The sequence below is a fragment of the Meleagris gallopavo genome, chromosome 5, assembly GCF_905368555.1.
Source record: "Meleagris gallopavo chromosome 5, MGAL_WU_HG_1.1, whole genome shotgun sequence".
Taxonomy (NCBI): domain Eukaryota; kingdom Metazoa; phylum Chordata; class Aves; order Galliformes; family Phasianidae; genus Meleagris; species Meleagris gallopavo.
Genome location: NC_139408.1, coordinates 8,701,871 through 8,720,261, shown reverse-complemented (window position 1 = coordinate 8,720,261; position 18,391 = coordinate 8,701,871). Strand labels below are relative to the sequence as shown.

Genomic DNA, 18,391 nt, shown 5'->3' with positions numbered 1-18,391 from the left:
TTTCTTATATGTGTGTTTTTTATTTGTTTATCCTGAAGAGCTTATTTCACACAGAGGTACATGTGGATCCAAAATGTGTAATGACCTAGTAAACAGCTGCAGGCACTTTTTGGCTCAATTCTATTTCTACAGCATATAATAGATTTTGGTAGGATTTTGCAAAGCTCCATTTGTTACAACTTAGAGAGAAGACTACTATGAATTTATCTTAAAGTTGATAAGAGATACAGCCTAAGCAGAATGCAGAATCTGTAAACTTAACAGCTTTGTGTAAGTTGTACTGATAGTGGTGCAGTGAACCTTAAACACTAAGTTATGTGGCTGGTTTTAGAGCAACAACTTGAACAGCACATATAAACCTCCTTTCGCAGGGAAGAGTTAGTTACCTGGATCACAGCAGTTGAATCTCAAGCCACGTATTACTTTTATGCAGGAGGTGACATGACAAATAGCACACAAATAAATATATCACCAAGGAACTCCTTCATTTAAGTTAGTAGGTCCTTTGATACACACAAGATCTTGGAACATCTTCCCAAAACAGCTTGCAGACCAATCATTCACAAGAGAACATAACCCTCAAAAGCAAACCAATACCATATTCGTAAAATAACACATTTAAAGACCACTGCATACTAATAGCTGCATACTGAGCTATTACAGTGCAAGAAAATCTTCATGTTCTAGCAGTTAACAGAGAACAATAATTCTAGGAACTACATCGTAAACAGCACTGCTCTTCAAACTCTTTAGTGCCCCTACTTATCTCTAAGAACCTCCGCAGCTAAAATCACACGTAGATTGTTGGATGCCGCATGCTGGTAACACAGCAACTCCTGTTCTCTTCTTCCTCAGTGTTCAGACGAGCTCTGCTGCATGTAAATGCAGCCTCATCCAACAAGCCTTGACTCTTTTACATGTACTAAAGACTGCTCTTTCCAGAGTTTACCACCTTATAGGTACTAAGCCAGGAATAAACACAAAGCCAGACATAGCCGCTGCTACAGGCCCTTCTCTGTCTGAAACAGTCCCAGTTACTACACAGGTGCTACTTATACAGCCAATGCTACAGTCCCTTCTTTGTTTAAATCAGCCCCACCCCAGCTACTGGCACAGGTGTCACTCATAAAATGCCTGCTGCCCCAGCTGGGCTGTCCATGAGATATACCTGGGCTGAAGCTCACTTTTTTTCTGTGAGGAGACCCAGAACAAGTAGGAGAAAACCCCACTTGGTGTAAGGAATGTATTACAGAATTTATTAGGCATGTTTCTTTTTAACCTTTCTTTTTTTACCATGTTTGCTCTGCTTAAGGCTTCTCCCAATTTTTGTGGAGGTGAACAGTTTCCCTGTACTTCTACCAGACATAGCTAGCAGTCAGTCTCTATCCTCAGCTGAGAGCCGTTTACAGCTGCAGACACCTTCATGCTGGTTAACCATTTACATTTACTCATTTGTATTGTGTTGCACGTTTACAGTTGTTCTGGGCCAGAACCCCAGAGCAACTCCTCTAGTGCAATTTTATCCATTCAGAATCTGTTTCTGGCAAGGGCTTTAGTATCTGCTGTCCTCATTACAATCTTTTTTTTTTCTCTTTCAGAAAAACAAAGCATTAATTCAAATAACATCTACTTATGTAGTAAAATAAATGTAAAAGAAACAAGTTTTCCATCACTTTGGTTGTCCTGTCTTTTCCCTCAGAAGAAAGGGCTTCCACGCTCCTGTAGCATAACTCAAACATGCAACTCAAACCTAGATAAAAATAGTCTGCCATCTTTGTCTGTGCTGGGATTGAGACTTTTAGCCTTAAATTCTTCTAAGTTCTCTGCTAGGTTGAGCAACATCAAGCAAAACGTGAGCACTTCCCAAGTATTTTACACAAAGAAGCCTCTTCCATTTTTTTCCTTTTTCCTGACTGCTGTCTTACTGGCTCTAGACTACCTCACTCTTCTGTCCCTTCTCTCCTCCCTAAATGCTAACTTGGTGTTAATGCTAATGCAAGGACTAACAGATTTAGCATCTACTTTTAGCATTTTTTATTTTGCGTGTGTTTATTTGTACCTTTCCTGCCACAGAAACCTGAAATTTGTATTTCATTTAGAAATTCAGAATTCCTAAGAAAAAATGTATTACTAACATTCATCTTTTTTTAACCCAGCAGCGATTAATTCAGATGTCAGTAAATATGAGGGTTTGTTTGGTAAAGACATCTCCTTTTGCAACTACTATCCATTTAAAAGGGACTACAAGTTTCTTTCTTATCCCCTTTTCCTTCAAGCTTTGCAAACCAGACTTCTGATTTTGCAAGAAAAGCTGCATGGTGTTTTAACTGTCATCTTTTTCAAGGGCTATAGATTATTTCTTCGTACAATGTCTAGTGCATTAACACTGCTTGAATCTTTAAATCAAACAGCTTTATTTAATGCAACAAAAGTTACAGTATGCTTAGACAATTTATTAGCAAACTAAAGAAAATTAAGTGTCTATACTATCTACCAAGGTTGCTTAATTATAGTACCTGTAGCACTGGTGAGTGATATATGGGCCTACTTTTGCTGGCATATCACTTCTAGCTTTTGCTTCTTTGCTATGTGGGTAAAACAGAAACAGATAATAGCTGCATGATTTCAAGCTTGAAAAACAAATATATGCATCAAATATTTAATTTTAGGTGTGCCACACAGTTTCAAATAGATGACTATGAATTCACACATTGTTACAAAAAATAACAGTATTAGTTATAATTTAAAACAATATTAGCAGTAATTACCCTACACAGCAATGTACTAGCAATTTTTGATCAACAAACTGGCCTTTTTCTCCTTCTATTCTGCCACTGACAGTATAGTTCATGATCACTAAGCTGAAGGGAAGTGTAAGAAAATTTGCAGCCAGATTATTTTGGGTTGTGCAGCAAATAAAGAAATTAATTAACCACTAAACCAAAGTCATCCATATCCTACTATAAGTATAAATTCTTGTATTATTAACTATTTAACAATTGAGTACATACATATAATAGAAAAATATGTTACATCACAGAAATAATGTCCAAATTTGGAAACCAAAGCAGAGACTTGACAGTGCATCCTTTGCACACATCTCCAGCAGCTGATAATAATTTGGCTGTCTGTTTTTGATAAATAAAGCTGTGATGTTCTACTGGAAATACACTTATAGTAGTATTAGCAATGGTATTTTCTATGACCTGAGTTCAGCATACTTCTTGTTGGCTTCATGTTAACCTCCTTCGGTGTTGCTCATCTAGTTCCAAAAAGTGATAATCTCATGTCAAATGCTTTGAGTGTCTGAAATCTAGGCTCAGATCCCAGTTTTTTAAGTGGCCCCTTATCCATTATGGCAGACTAATCTCAATTGCCAACACTGTTTAATTACCCTCCAAAATAGGTGTATGACTTGAATTAACCATTAGTTTCAGGGTCTTTATTAAACAAAGACTGTTTCCCTTCTGGCTTGCACTATATCACAGCACCTGGAAGTACTCTAGACACCTCTAGGGAAAAAGTTAACACCAGTCTCTGCTTCTCAAAAATTCCTTATCTAAATTTAGACATGATCAGACAAGCAAAGGTCAAAAACACCAAAAAGAGACTGAGACAAGCATAAAGAAAGATTTTTGGAGAACAGATAACGAAACTGCTCAGGTAAAGAAGGTTGGGAGACTTCCTTTACTACATATTGAGATGTAAGTTTGTGGGACCCAGTTCCACAGCCCGCATACCTGCATTACTTATTTGCAGCATGAGCTTTCTTACACTCCTCTGTCACCTCCCGTTTTCCTCTTTGATTATCCAATAGACAAGCCAGTGCCAGGCTGCTTATATGCACTATTCTGATCTGTTTTACAATGGCATCAGCTTCTTGTAGGTAGCATTAGGTGCTGAATACCAGCCAGGGCTGAGTTTGCTCCTGTGCCTTTCTATGTTTTGATCTCTATAGCCTTCATAATCTCTGTTCATTCTGACTTGGATGAAAAGAAAATATATACAAAGGTTTATCTAAAATCCTGACTTCCAATATGGACTAATCAAAGCAGAAATACAGTTATTTGTAATTTCAAGTGCCACTGTAGGCCTCATTACACTTTCATGCAACTCAGACTGATAGTTAACAGAGAAGATTAAAAGGGAACAGTGGACTGGAATCCCAAGATAAACTGAAGGATCCCTCTCTATTTAGATTGCATGTACTCATTATAAATAAATTATCGAGCTTTCTTGGGATGCCATCATCAAATAAGAAATGCTTTCCTTACATCAAAAAAAAAAAAAAACCTACTCACACAACACAATAGAACTCTGCGTGCAGTATTCTTTGAATTAAAAAAATAATTCAGTGTCATAGCTAAGTTTGTTTTTTTACTCCGAGGCTATCCCAATTATTGCTATTTGATCAGATGCATGATTTAACAATTGAAATGACTGGCAAAAAAAGTGATTTCTCTACAGAAATTTGTGTCATTAGACAAAATTTTGGAAGAAGACATATAGGAAGAAGAGGATACAAATCTCAGATATTTTAGGGTCAAAAACAGTTGTCTGCTGTAGCAACATTTTGGACTTTTTAGAGATTGTAATCTAACCTTCAGCCTGTCTTGACACTGTTAACATAAATGATGCATACAGTGATCAATGACATGATTTTACATACCATAACTAACTCCTCAATTTGTTCCTGGCTTTGCTTCATTATCACTTGATGGGATATTTTCCAGATTTCACGTATTGCTAAATGTTCATACCTGAGAAGACTGTCTGTAAGCACTTTCCTTTGAGTCAAGAGCCTAAGGTGGAAGAAGCCAAGAAAATCTTGAGTATAATTTTAACTTTTTTTTTCTAGAAAGCAGTTCTAAAGAATGAAACATGTTGTTTTGGGAACAAGTAGGGAAAGCATAAGAGATTTCTGAACTTAATCTCATTAAATTTAAAAGCAGTTACACGAGCTAACGAGACTATTTCGGGGGCACTACCAAAAGGACACATATTCTAAATAAAAGCCATTCCTGAAAATTTTAAAAGGATATCATAAAGAGTAATATTTTACAGGCATCTCAGACGAAACGCTCTGTCTGACTTCATCAGTACTCAGTGGTAACTGGGTTGCTAACTCTCCAACATTTTCTTCAAAATTCCAGTTTTAAATCATTTGCCTTCATGAAATACTACAAAGACTTTAATGTTTTTACTGTGTATTTTTTGTACAAATAAAATGTTAGTGTAAGCATTTCATTCAGCTAACATGTTTGCCAGTGACAGTACAGCACAAATAGAAAAGCTCTAACCACTGTGGTGGCACAAAAAAAAATCCAATATACACAGAACCTGAACCTATAAGCATTTAAACATAGTGATTTTACCTATACTATTATCTACTATATTAAACTTAATTCATATACATACCCACAAACTTATGTAGTTACAATTTTGAACTTACTGAAGGTCTTGTTTGTAAATATAATTTTGAACTCACCAGCACTATTAATTATGACCTGCAGCCACTGTTACCTGGCAAAGAACACAGTGCTGTCAGCATACTGCTCATTTTTTGAGATACCTGAGCATTTGTCCTTATTGGGAAAGCACTTGCACAAAACACTTCCTGGTATTAAACTCGAAATAATCCCACCTGCCCATTATGAAGCATCAATTCTGGACAATAAATGGAGATATTTAATGCAAAGGAACACTACAAGGTTTGGAGGTCTTATTTGGTGGTAGGTTTAGGGGAACTGAAATACAAGAATCCTTACTGACTTTAACAGTGAGAGACATTCGATAAACAACAATGAAGACAAAATATCAAGTACCATTTAGCATGTAAAAAAACAGCTATGTTTATATCTCTTTCCAGGAAATATAATGTTATTTTTATCCTAGCTATTTCCATCTATTTATTACCCACTTTGTAGACAAAACCATAGGTTAAGAATTCTCTAGAAGACATCTAAGCAAAACATCCATTAAAAAGCATGGAATGGAAACCATAACTTTAAATTTGCCACAGCCAAGCAATATTTCCTATTCAAGAACATGCAAGATCTGAAAAGTATAAGAATCATGAACCACATGGTGCAACTTGAAATTGAGCATTAGTTTCATGCTGGATGTTGACAATAAGCAATATTTTATAGAAGCAGAGGTCAATCAGATCAGAGCACCAGAAAAGAGATAAATAGGACAGTACTGTGGGTAGATACGACTAGTGATCTGTAATTTTAATTCAGCTGCCACTAGTGCATCTTCTGGTTTGTAAAGTTGCATAGATATGAAGGTATAAACATATAAACGTTAGACAGACTGTCTTTAAAATACAGCTTTTACCTTCTGTTCCAAGTTTGGGTTTTGAGAATTTTCTACAAGTAGCACATAGAACCCACATACGAAATCAAGTATCTCAGTTCAAGAAAGACTCTTCATCTTCTCAGGAATGACTCAGGCGATCATTATGATACTCTTGGCTTACTAAAAGCTGTGTTATTTTACAGTTGATTACAAAATATGACAAAGGAGAAATTTCAATAACTGTCAGTGGTAAGAAGGGAATCTTACCCTTAAAAGGTATCTTAATATCTGACTTTTAATTACTGGAGTGTGATTGTGGATAAAGATGGTAGACAGTTCACTACACGCATTTGCACATATAGACAATCTTAAAGAGTAGTGGATTAAAGACACAGAATTGAAGAGTTCCTCTGGGTGATAATTCTTACCAGCTTAAACCAGAAAGGACTAAAGCAGAAAAATAACAATAGGTTAAATTAGACCTTGGACATTTTGTATTATGCAAGAGAAAACAAAAACAATTCCTCTCAGCAATCTTTGTATCAGCAATTCATTCCTTTAAGAGTCTAGATGGAAGAGTAAGCAAAGAGAGTAAATGACATTGAACCTGGAGCATCTCTATTTGACATACAATTAAGAAAAAATTGATACACATGAAAAAAAACACAAAGATAAAATTTCCTAAATGAGCATGCTTACACAGTAGCCAAAATTTGGCAAGAAATTAAACTAATACAGACAAAAACTCTAAAAGTAGATGTGACAGTGATACTCAGCATGAACTTTAGCATAACTGGGGAACTGGTGGACTCATTTCAGTTTTTTGACTCCCCAAAGCAACCACAGGATAATCATGAACAGACAAAATATTTGGATGATCACAGATATGAAAAATGAGAAATGTGGTGGAGCTACTTAAGCATACTCCAAGAATATTACAGGATGAAAAAACAAAATTACAGTATTTGGAAAAAATCACTACATTTTTGTTATGTCTGCAGTTTGCAAAGTATCAGATACAAATAATGTGTGTGGGATGTGATACAAAATTTTGAACATTTGGTCCTAGGTCTGCTAGCTGTTTGTGTATTGTTACGAAACCAGTGACCCACACATGTGGCATGTTCTGAGCTGTATTATTTAATACAATAATTCTGAAGTTCCGTACAAAATATGGAATACAAAATGCTTAAGTGTTAGATAAGGAGAAATTTCTAATATACTATGCCTGTAAAACTCTTCTAAACTTAAATTCAGTTTATCCCATCACCTAATAAGAGCAGTTTGTTTCTCAACACAAACAAAGCTAAGAAATCCATCTTCCCTTAAGTAAAGAGCCCCTGCTAATTATCTCTCTTTTCAATTTATAATGCACAATATGGAAATTATATGAAATAGAGGAAGCACATACTTACCTCACCCCGAACTCCTTGAAGGGTTTCTTTTTCATAGAGTATGAAGAAGATGGATCCCTTTTCACATGGAGTTTTTCCCAAACTAATTCTCTGCTCCTCTTTCCCTACTCTTGCTGCCACAACTCAAACAGGTTCAAAAACCTTGCAGCTTATGCTACTGTAACTTCTACACATTTCTTCTGAGTTTCCATTTGAATCTTTGTTTTGTATAGAAGAGACCCTAAGGTACACTACAATTCTGTGTCTTCACACCAAGAACCTATGTAGGCCTAGCATTCATTTGTATATTCTTTACATAAACAACACAAATATTGATATCTCATTTCAGCTTTTATTTGGATATTTTTAAGTTAAGTTGCTCAAGTCCATTTTCCATCAATACAGACACTAAAAATTGAGATCAACATTTAAGGCAACATTAGCATTCATGCCAAGCTCAATATGCAAACTCTAAGCACCACAGCATTTAAGAATTGTCACAAGTCCCCTACCTCCATCACACATTCCCTTTCCATTTTAACTCTGCTAACCCACACTACACTCAGGAATTCAATTTAGATGCCTATTCTCCAATAAGATCTTATCATTTCTTGTATTTTAATTATTTCATACTAGATTGCTTATGAATAAGGTGACATAAATGAGCGAGATATGTTTCATGGTGAAAGTACGTGGCTGATTTATGTTGTGAGAGCATATAGGAAAAATCTTTTTTTCCCTTTTTTTTCCTAATATTTAACATAATTATTCAACAACTTAGTACAAATGTTACATATTTAGTCTTTTCATAAAGGCCATACATTGAGACTTGTTAGAATGAAAATCTTGCTTTAAATTCTGATTTCTTTAGTCTTTAATGTTACTGTTGGCAAGTGTTTGAGTTAAGGATGCTGAAGTGCAACTCTTGTGTAAGAATATGTACAAGTATACAAAAGACCATACAATTCTTAATACAGAGTAAATAAGGATTTGTCTTGTGCCTGTGGAAATATTTCAACATGTGGGTCTTGCTGATTTCTCTTTTTACAGTAAAAGGAAGGGTTTTACTTAAGAAGTGTATTTATTACAAGATGATTATATCACAGAACATACAAGAGTTAAAATGAACTAGTTACAAAATAAGAAGTGATATGTAAATTTTCATATAACCTAATAGCAGGATCAGTATTTTACAAAGTACATATAAAAGTACTTCATATACAAAGAAACATACAAATGTGCAAACACCATTGTCACAGGTGGAAATTTGTCAATTGAAAAATGCTAGAAAAATCCTTCATTTTCCTTGTTTTGAAATTGTAAATGCATTAAAAACAGCTGCATTTCCTATTGTGTATGCGAAGTGAAGTTTATATTCCTTTCTGACAAAATACATTAGTTATAAAAAACAAACAAAAAATTAATAACTGAAAAATTGTATAAGTATAGTCAGTTTGATTAGGCTGACATTAAATTATAAGCAGAATGTCTGGAAAAAAAATGAGAAAATACTGAATCATATATACATTTTTTGTAATATTAGTGTGCTATTTAACATATTAACATATCAAAATAAAAACAATGGCTTAGTTACCTACAGATTCTACTCAATGTCATCACTATTTGTAGACTGTAAAACTTTTAATAATTTGGGGTTATTAAACACATTTCTCCCAAGATTTTAAGTTGAACAAACACAATTTTATCAAATGTAAAAATCTATAAACAGTCTTCCAATTTATGTGCAAAAATGTTTAAAAAGTATCAAATCACAACACATCAAACCAGATTATTTACATATTTAATAACTGTAAATGTTAACTAGCTAGTATTGTTCTGCTATAAATAACTTACCTGTCATTCAAAATGTGAGCATTTTAAAGATTTCAGTGCAAGTGCTTGCTCCACTGTTTAGTGCATTATCATCACGTTTGTTATTTTTTATTTTACAGTGAGCAGAACAGCATATAAATTAACATATACAACTCACACTTAAGAGATCTTCCTTCTACCAAATTCCTAGTTTGTCTTTTTCCTGTATCTCTATGATAGTGTCAGCCAGATTTCTTTCACATATCCCATCATAATAGCAAACAGAATCTAAAAAGAAAGTGCTATGATCTTCAGATAATCCCTAGAACTTGAAATTCCATAACAACATTGCTGAAGCATTCTGTAGAGCACGAGATTAAAGACTGGCCTGCATGCTGAGAAGACAATTGAAAATCTGTTACCTGGCAATTTCATTTTTTGGTCTTAAAAAAATATCAACAGTTTAAATATCAACAATCTGATATATATGTTACTGGACTAACAAGCTTTGTTTCTTTCTTTCTTTTTAGGAATTGTAGACATGTTTCCTCTTATCAATGACTACCTTGGAAATAAGGATTTCTGTTTAAAAATATAAATAAGGAGAAAATAGACTTTCTGCTGTAGAGATTTCTACAAGCTACTTTGGACAGCTTTCCTTATCAGAGCAACTCTGAAATGAGAAAATCAGGATTAGAAAATAGTGCAAATATGGCTCACTTTTCTAGCTAGGAATTGTACTGAAGAAAGTGGAAATTCAGGATAAATGAATTATTATTTTTCAAAGTCCTCCCTGCAGGAAAAAAAAATGGTTACAGTGGTTATAATTATTAAACAGAAAAGAAACTTCAGCATATTATCAATGTCTATAGCTGAAATGTAAGGAAGACTGGTTGTCAGCAACATTTCAGAACACATCTTACAAAAAGAGTTGCTTTAAACATATCTTGATCATGGAATGTTATTCCTTTCTAAGCATCTGAAATGCAGCTCTGGATTCTGTCCATCCATTGTTGAGCACTCTGTGCATCTTGGGCACAAAAATTATACACACGTTTGTTTGTCTTCAACTGCAAAAGAAAAATAAGAACATGAAAAGTCAACACAAAATAGAAAAAGAAACTTGTAAATTTTACTTTCAGCTGTAATCTACTAATTGAGTCTGAATGTATGGGTTTTTTTTGTTTGTTTGTTTTAAGTTCTGCTGTTGAGAATCATGACTAGCTGGCTGCATAAAAACTTTTTGTGTTGGGTTGGCATGGCAGCTCCATTCAAGCTCTCGCCTTCCAGACGGAATGAAAGTAGTAGGTTAATCAAGGAAAGTTTCAGGTAAACATCAAATAAAAACCAGATATACTTACATCAAAAAATGCTTTTTCACTTGCATGTTTTGGGGCTCCAATAGTTGGAGAAGCAGGAATCACTGTTTCTACTTCTGCAAGGTCTATGTGACCCTTACAGCTTGTATCTTCACCAGAGTCATAGTATCGTAACTAGACCACATGAGAGAGAAAAGTTAAATCCAAATACACTATTCAGACAGACCTTTCATTTTTATTACCTTTATTATCCTTTCCTGGATATAACTTGGGGGTTTGGGGAGTGAAGGTAGGAAGAAAAAATGCTATTAACACCTGAAGCCATCAGACATGGGCAATTGCTAAGACACAGCCATTGGTCTGGTATATACAAGATAGTGGGACTGTTGAGAGCCTTTTACAGACCAGACCTCTATTTGATATCTCTGGCTAATAGCAATGTCTCCACCATCCACTCCTGTGCAGATCACTGAACTGAGAGAACGTGTAGTCTTGAGAGTCTCAGAGCAGAGGAGCTTCTAACAGTTAAACACTGTTTCTGTCAGAAAAACTGATAAGGAATGCTGACTCCTGAAGTCTAGATTCTGCTCTTATCCTTCACAAATCCTCTGCCCAGAAGCAATCTCTTCTCTGTTAATTTCAATGAAACTAACAGAAGAACATTGCTCCACCAGAGTTAAGAAAATATACCAGAGTTAAGAAAATATTCATTTTCTGTATTTCAAGAATGTAAAGTGATCAGCAAAAAATTAAGAATGATTTTAGATAATTATAAACACAGAGAACTCCAATTTTCCAATATTTAGTGGTTGAACAAAACTTGCTTTTTTCACTTAGCAAAGATACTTTAATATGAATGCAAATCACTGTAAACTGATTTTTGATATGCAGATCGTTCCGGAAGATAAAATCTAGAGTTCATTTAAAAAAAAACATACAACAACCCATAAACAGATGCATAATAGTAAAGCAAACCCTCACAGCAACAGAATTCAAACTATGATCTACTTGTATCTGCTTCAGACTGCATACACTCTTACATCTGTGATATTCAGGAGAATATTTGGTTTATAAAAAATTTAAAAGTCTTTTTTTTTTTTTCTTCTGCAGAATGAGACTTTTCTCCTCTGTTTCAGGATGAACAATTACAATTAGCATATTTGCTAGTATATTACCACATAGCACAATCCAATTAGTCAGTTAGTGGCTTAAAAATGACTGTCTTGTATTACATATTTTTTAAAGTGTGTCAATTACAATGCATTAATATATTTTCTAACAAAGCAAACACAAGTCTCAGAGGTTATCTGAACAACCTACACTGTGTGGCTGTGTGGAACATTTTGCTCAGTAAAGATTACTTCTTGATCATTCAATACTGTTTTAAGCACGCAAGATCACAAATTTCCTCTGTCAAATTCTGTAAATCAGGTAAAATGTTTTGGCCAACAGATACCCTATTTTTAGTGCTTCTTGATGTACAATGATTTTTCAGAATATTTATGAATTATTTTGCTATTAAACTTACCTCACTGTGAATAATCTAAACTACTCCTATATATACACGTAACATTACAGTTCATCAGGAACTTGGCATTTGAAGACTTTAGAGGGAAAATTTGGGGGTGAAATTCTAACTCACTTTAATTTAAAAAATTCTAACTGATCTCAGAAAGATAGCTGTTCCTATTCTTCAGATTTGAAAATACTTCCAAGGTTTCACTCATTTTAGCTGTCTCAAATACAGATTACAGAAAAGCACCACAAATGCCAAGTGAGATAAATGGACTTTTCCACAAAAACAATTCAGATGATATTTTTTCAGGGAATATAATGTTATTTCATGTAAAGAAAAATGCTCATGACAAAGCATTGCTTTGAGGAGCAAAAAGGTTTTAAAATAAATGCTTTGGGAGCATTAAGTACCTACTCCAGTTTTAACAAGAACACCAGATTGAAACTTGCTATCAGTTACCATATTATCTCTCAGAATCCCAGGATTGCAATCAAGAAATTACCTTCTAAGTTTCCAGCTATTTAAAACAGATCTTGGTTCTTCTGGAAACTAAAGGGGTCATACTAGAATGCCTGATTATACTCAACACTTATTTGCTTAATGACCTTGTAGAGTTAAAAATGCTTTAAAAATTGCTACCTCCTCAAACTGTCCATTCAGAATGTTTTATCAGTCACACAGTATACACACAGTCTGTAACAATGTAACATACACACTGCTTCTGAAAATAATTATTATTGCTAATTATTTGTAAAATTAAACTAAATCAATAAATAAAAATGCAGCAAACTTGTCATAAAAAAAATCCAGTATTGAAAAGTTTTTACCTGGTGTTTGGTCACATCCAGCACAAACCAGCGGGGCTTCCAGCCTTTCAGCAAAGCTCCTCTTTTGTATAGCGTACCTTCAAAAGATCTGGAAGATGCAGAAAATACAAAAAACACATGATTCGGTAATGTGAATAGTGATTATATATAAAACCCAAAATGACTAAAAAAATATTTAAGCATTTCTTTTACTGTAGTGAAACAAATAATTTTTAAACAACAGCCTAGTTTAGGTATTGGTGACTGATACAGTGATAAACACTATTTGAGTACTTTAGACCCATTCAATATGCAGCTACAGTCCAGGCATGTCCAACCTGTGGCTCGAGGACTACATGCAGCCTGGCACCATTTTCAGTTGATATAAATACATTACCTGCAACTTTTCAAATGAAACATAGAGTTGCAATCAGATATTCAATTCAAAAATGTGATAAAAGTCTCATAGAAAGACATAAGCCCTATCCTACCAGAGAAAAATATCCCTTGCTTCACAACCATGCCTTATTCATGTAATTGCTTTTTAGTAGAATGTAAATTTGTGAGAAATTGTTAAGCATGAAATATATGAAGAGTAAAATTTCATCAAAAATCTCTGATGAAACTCTTGTGACTTCACTGCAAATTGCAACTACTGCCAAGAAACCAGACTGATGCATTAGTTTTACAAAAACAGGGTCAAATGTCCCACAAGCTTTATATGTCTCTGTTGTTCACTTTTTAAGCTTTCAAGAAAAATATTAAAATGTCTCCTGTTTTATTATGATGGCCCACAGCATCAGAGGCAGATGTTGGTGGTATGACAGTAGGGGCTGAACCTTCCCACCAATGTTCCCTTGTTGTTGCTGTGAGAGATGGCGGCAGACAAAATGGCATCTGACATGGAAATGAGCATGAAGCAAAGGGGTGTAACTGAATTCCTCCATGGGGAAAAAACTGCACCCACTGACATTCATCAACACTTGCTGTTTCTGGAAACCTGGATGTGAGCACAGTCAGGTGGTGGTGGTGCATTTCAGTCAGCAATATTGCATCACCTCTACTAGTGCAAATTTTATAAGCGCAGCATGCAGGCTCTTGTTCATTGCTGGCAAAAATGAACAGCTAATGGTGGTGCCTATGTTGAAAAATAGTGTTTTGTACCTGAGAATTTGCCCAGTGTTATTGTATTCTTTGTATCCGTTTTAGTTTCCATGGAAAATAAATATAAATATAAATATAAAGCATTACTTTCAGAGCAACCTATGTATATGTGGCTCAAGACAACTTCACTCAGTGCAGCCCAGGCAAGCCAAAAGGTTGGACAACCATAACCAAAACCTTCCTGTTCTATAAAGGGAAAGACTGAAAGATCTATGTATACAAAAGATACATTTTTTTCCTAAGGCTTGTACCATTCTTATACAAGGTTCATAAATACTTTCTGACTGTTTGGTTTACCTATTTTCATCATTCTTTGATGTGAAATGATTGTATAGTGTAGTTGCTCTCCTATCTACTCCATTGGAGGGAGATAAGCTTGCACTCTGTTCCTCACCCAGCCCATTGTCAGGCATTTCCAACAAAGATCTCTTTTGATAGGAATGCAGATTAGCTGACATCATCCCTGAGGAGCCAGAAGGATGTCTCTGAAGCTAAAAAGAAGAAAATAAAAGAAAAACAATTTTAAACTAAATCTAGACAAATTTAGAACTGAGAAGTCTGATTGTTTGATGAAATAAAACATTATAAATGTATTACAGTAGAAAACCAAAATATAACTTTCTTTTTGTAATAAACACGAACCACAACTCTTCCTGGTAGTTTATATAGTTAATAATTTGCATTAAAAATATGAATAGTGAAGAACTACTGCTGATCTATTACTAAAGATCTGTTAATAATTTATTTTTACATGCTTTTAGTCTCAATTAATCAGAATCCAGTCTATATTCATTGCTCTCATTAATGCTGCTGTGTGCAAGAGGAATCTGAAGAGAATATAGAAGTGCAATTTTAACGGAAATGCACTCCTCAATAAAGAGAGCATCTCATGGGTTTGAATTCTGGTGTAACTTCACAATTTCAACCATCAGCTTTGTACACATCTGTGAACACTGACATAATGATTTTTCAGCTTTAATTTTACCAGTGCTTATATGATAAATCAACCTTACCCTGCTAAGATTTGTCGATACCTGGCAAGGATTTGCTAAAATATTTGCAGCAATTTATTTGCTAAAATGCATTTGCAGCAATTTGAACATCAGCAGTTCTTTGGAATTTGGACTTTCTGTGGGGAAGTAAGATGTGTAATCACCTTCATAATATTAAGTATTCAGCATATTGTTTTGACTTGATCTACAGTTTATTATTTGCAAAATAAAAACATATGTAGCAACACATAGAACAGAAAATCACTCTTCACTGCAACAAGGCAAACCTTTAACATAACAAACACATGGAAGAAATACATACCAGCTTGCTCTTTCTCAGTAATATTATTCCTATATCACTTCTGTTCACTGTAGAAATTGAGTTATTTGTCATGCATTTTGAGATGATTTCAATACTACACAAATAATATTTGGTACAATGTGTAAATTGTGAATTACTATGGGACAAAAAAAATCTTCATAATACAAATCAGAGCTGCCTCTGAAGAGTCATAGAGATGGCATTTCACTGCATTTCCTATGCAGGAGGACACATTCACAAAGTGTGAGAAGACATTATTTAAGAAAAGCCTTCTTTATTCCAGTGACACAAACTTGAATACTGTTTCCCTTGCTTTCTCAGAATCATCTAGAACTAGTCAGACATTTGGATACAATACATTTCCATAAATTCATTAGTTGAAAAGAAAAAAAAAACAGTGAAGTTTCCAAGAGCTACTTTATAGATTTAAGTCATTTTAGTAGATTCTCAGTAACCTGGAGCAATAGGTATCCTGAATTTGGTCTTAATCTGCAGGACAGCATCCTAGAGAATTCTTTGGGGCTGACTCTTAGCTACTACATTTATCTGAGAACAAGAGACTGATGTCAGGTACATTTATACTTGCATTTTCTTTTCTGATTCCAATTATTCAATAAAGACGTAATCCTCTGCTTTGGTCATATCAAAAACCTTCCATTCTGGGTTTGTCTAGGTATGAGGTGAACTTGAATGACTACGATAGACATAAAGCTTATTGCTTTATCGAAAGTAAAGGACAAATAACAGAGTAGTTCTGAAGACTAACAACCTCATGAAGGCTGGCAAACTTGAACAAGTTTGTGAAGCTGAAGAGTTATGGCACAGTTTTATGCCAAGTTGATAAAGAAAGCTCCCCAAAGCCATTATCTAACAAACTTCCTAGTGCACACAGAGAGAAAGAAAGAAAGAAAAGAAAAAAAGGCTGCTTTTGAATTAGAAAATATCTGCAATGTCAGCTACTCATTTTACAGGAGTCAAGAACTAGAAACATAGCACGAACAATTTTTTGCCTTTACCAGAATCTACAATTCCAAAATTCCATGTAGACATGGAAATATCTTTACTTATCTTTGAACCTCTGTCATTTCCTTTTGGCTACCTCCAGGAACTGATTTTTTTTTTGTACTTGAAGACTTTGACACAATGAATATTTTAATAATATTGAGTCATACAATTGTGTACTAGTAAAATGCTTGTGCTCATTTTGTCCACATGCCTTAATCTACTGCTGAGAACTAATTAAGTAAATGGTATAAGTAAAAACATGTTTTTCTATGTGTAGAGATACAGAGCTGGTATCCAAGGTTAGAACAACATGTTCAGTTTTTCAAAAGCAGTATTTTACTCCAAGAAACACAGTGATTTTGACAGTGTCCCAGGTAGCCTATAAAGCCTGTGCTGGAAGAATTCCTTTGATACTTACATTGTCTTGTCTAGTGTCATCCTTTAGATTCATTTTGACCCTTTCCCACAAAAGCTGCCATCTTTCTGGGCTCTGATTTAATTTGCTTTCCAATCTTTCAATTTCCTGAAACAAATAACAAGGGTTAAGGATAAACATTTTAAACTGATTAATTCCTTTAATACAATCACTTTAATACAATCATTGCCCAAGGAGGTTGTGGATGCCCCATCCCTGGAGGCCAGGCTGGATGTGGCTCTGGGCAGCCTGCTCTGGTGGTTGGCAACCCTGCATGCAGCAGGGAGGTGTGTCCTTTTCAACCCAGGCCATTCTACAATTCTATGATTTTCTAGTCAATATTTTTACACAGAAAACTTTTAGGCCATGTTGCCCAGTAAAGTACAAGCCAAACCAGCTATAAACTGCTATCAACTAAACTGAGAAATCAATGGCAACCAAATACAGCATCAGTCATATCATTCCTCTTGCATATCACAGGCTGAAGGGGCCATTATTCTTTCAGTTCTTCACCAGTTCTCTTGATCACACAACAGTTATCACCAACTGCCATAATAGAAACACGATAGAGATAAGGATAGAATATATTCTATAAAAATATTTACAAAAAACTACATTGCCAATATTAAGATTTACCATGATTTATAGAATATAATACAAAGCTGTAATAAAAGAAGGAAATGGAAGATTTATTCAATTTGGATGCCAAACTGTAACAACATGTTCTCATGGAACTTGGGAATATGACCTATGTTGATAACCTCCAGTTGGGGTTATTTCCTGTTAATAAGACAGTGTGTGCAAAGTTAAGTAAAAAGACACAATTTAATTAGTTTATGTTTACTTATGGAACAGCTTAGATATAACATTCATCAATGCATTTGCCATTACTGTGATATTTGGTCCATTTTTATCCTTCCTTTTTACATTTTTACTTTCAGCACCTATATTGTCATGAAAATCTGATTCTTAATGAAATCACATTTGAAACTTAATTTTGAAAATCCAGTTAAGGACTGATGACAGAACAAAAATTGCCTTAGGATAAAGAATTTCCATGCTATATAAAAGATAAATAAACCCAAAGACATTATTTTCAAAGAAGAGACAATTAGACTCTGACATTATTTCCACTATACCACATAACTAGTGTACCTTTCATCATATTCTAGGGGTATATTAGAATAACAGGAAATCATTGCTGATTGAAACTTAGAGAAAAAGACTGTATTTTTAAGGTAAGGAAACATTTGGTAAGGAAACAATTAACTGCTCAACTAAATTTGGAACACTGAATTGAAAATAAAGAAGCCTATATGACAGAGTCTAACAAAAACAAAATATAT

At 34.5% G+C, this 18,391-nt stretch overlaps 1 protein-coding gene across 5 annotated transcripts in view; it reads right to left on the bottom strand.

The window, feature by feature from the left end:
* Positions 1–8,026: 8,026 nt before the first annotated feature.
* Positions 8,027–18,391, bottom strand: part of SBF2 (SET binding factor 2) — a 240,596-nt gene continuing 230,231 nt past the window's right edge. For all 5 annotated transcript variants that reach the window (XM_085224144.1, XM_085224147.1, XM_085224148.1 and 2 more), the window contains 5 exons: positions 17,049–17,153; positions 14,609–14,802; positions 13,169–13,256; positions 10,868–10,999; positions 8,027–10,576 (listed from right to left, as the gene is read on the bottom strand). In XM_085224144.1, coding sequence (XP_085080270.1) covers positions 10,478–10,576; positions 10,868–10,999; positions 13,169–13,256; positions 14,609–14,802; positions 17,049–17,153 — 618 coding nt within the window. In that variant the 3' untranslated portion in view covers positions 8,027–10,477. The remainder of the gene's footprint in view (positions 10,577–10,867; positions 11,000–13,168; positions 13,257–14,608; positions 14,803–17,048; positions 17,154–18,391) is intronic.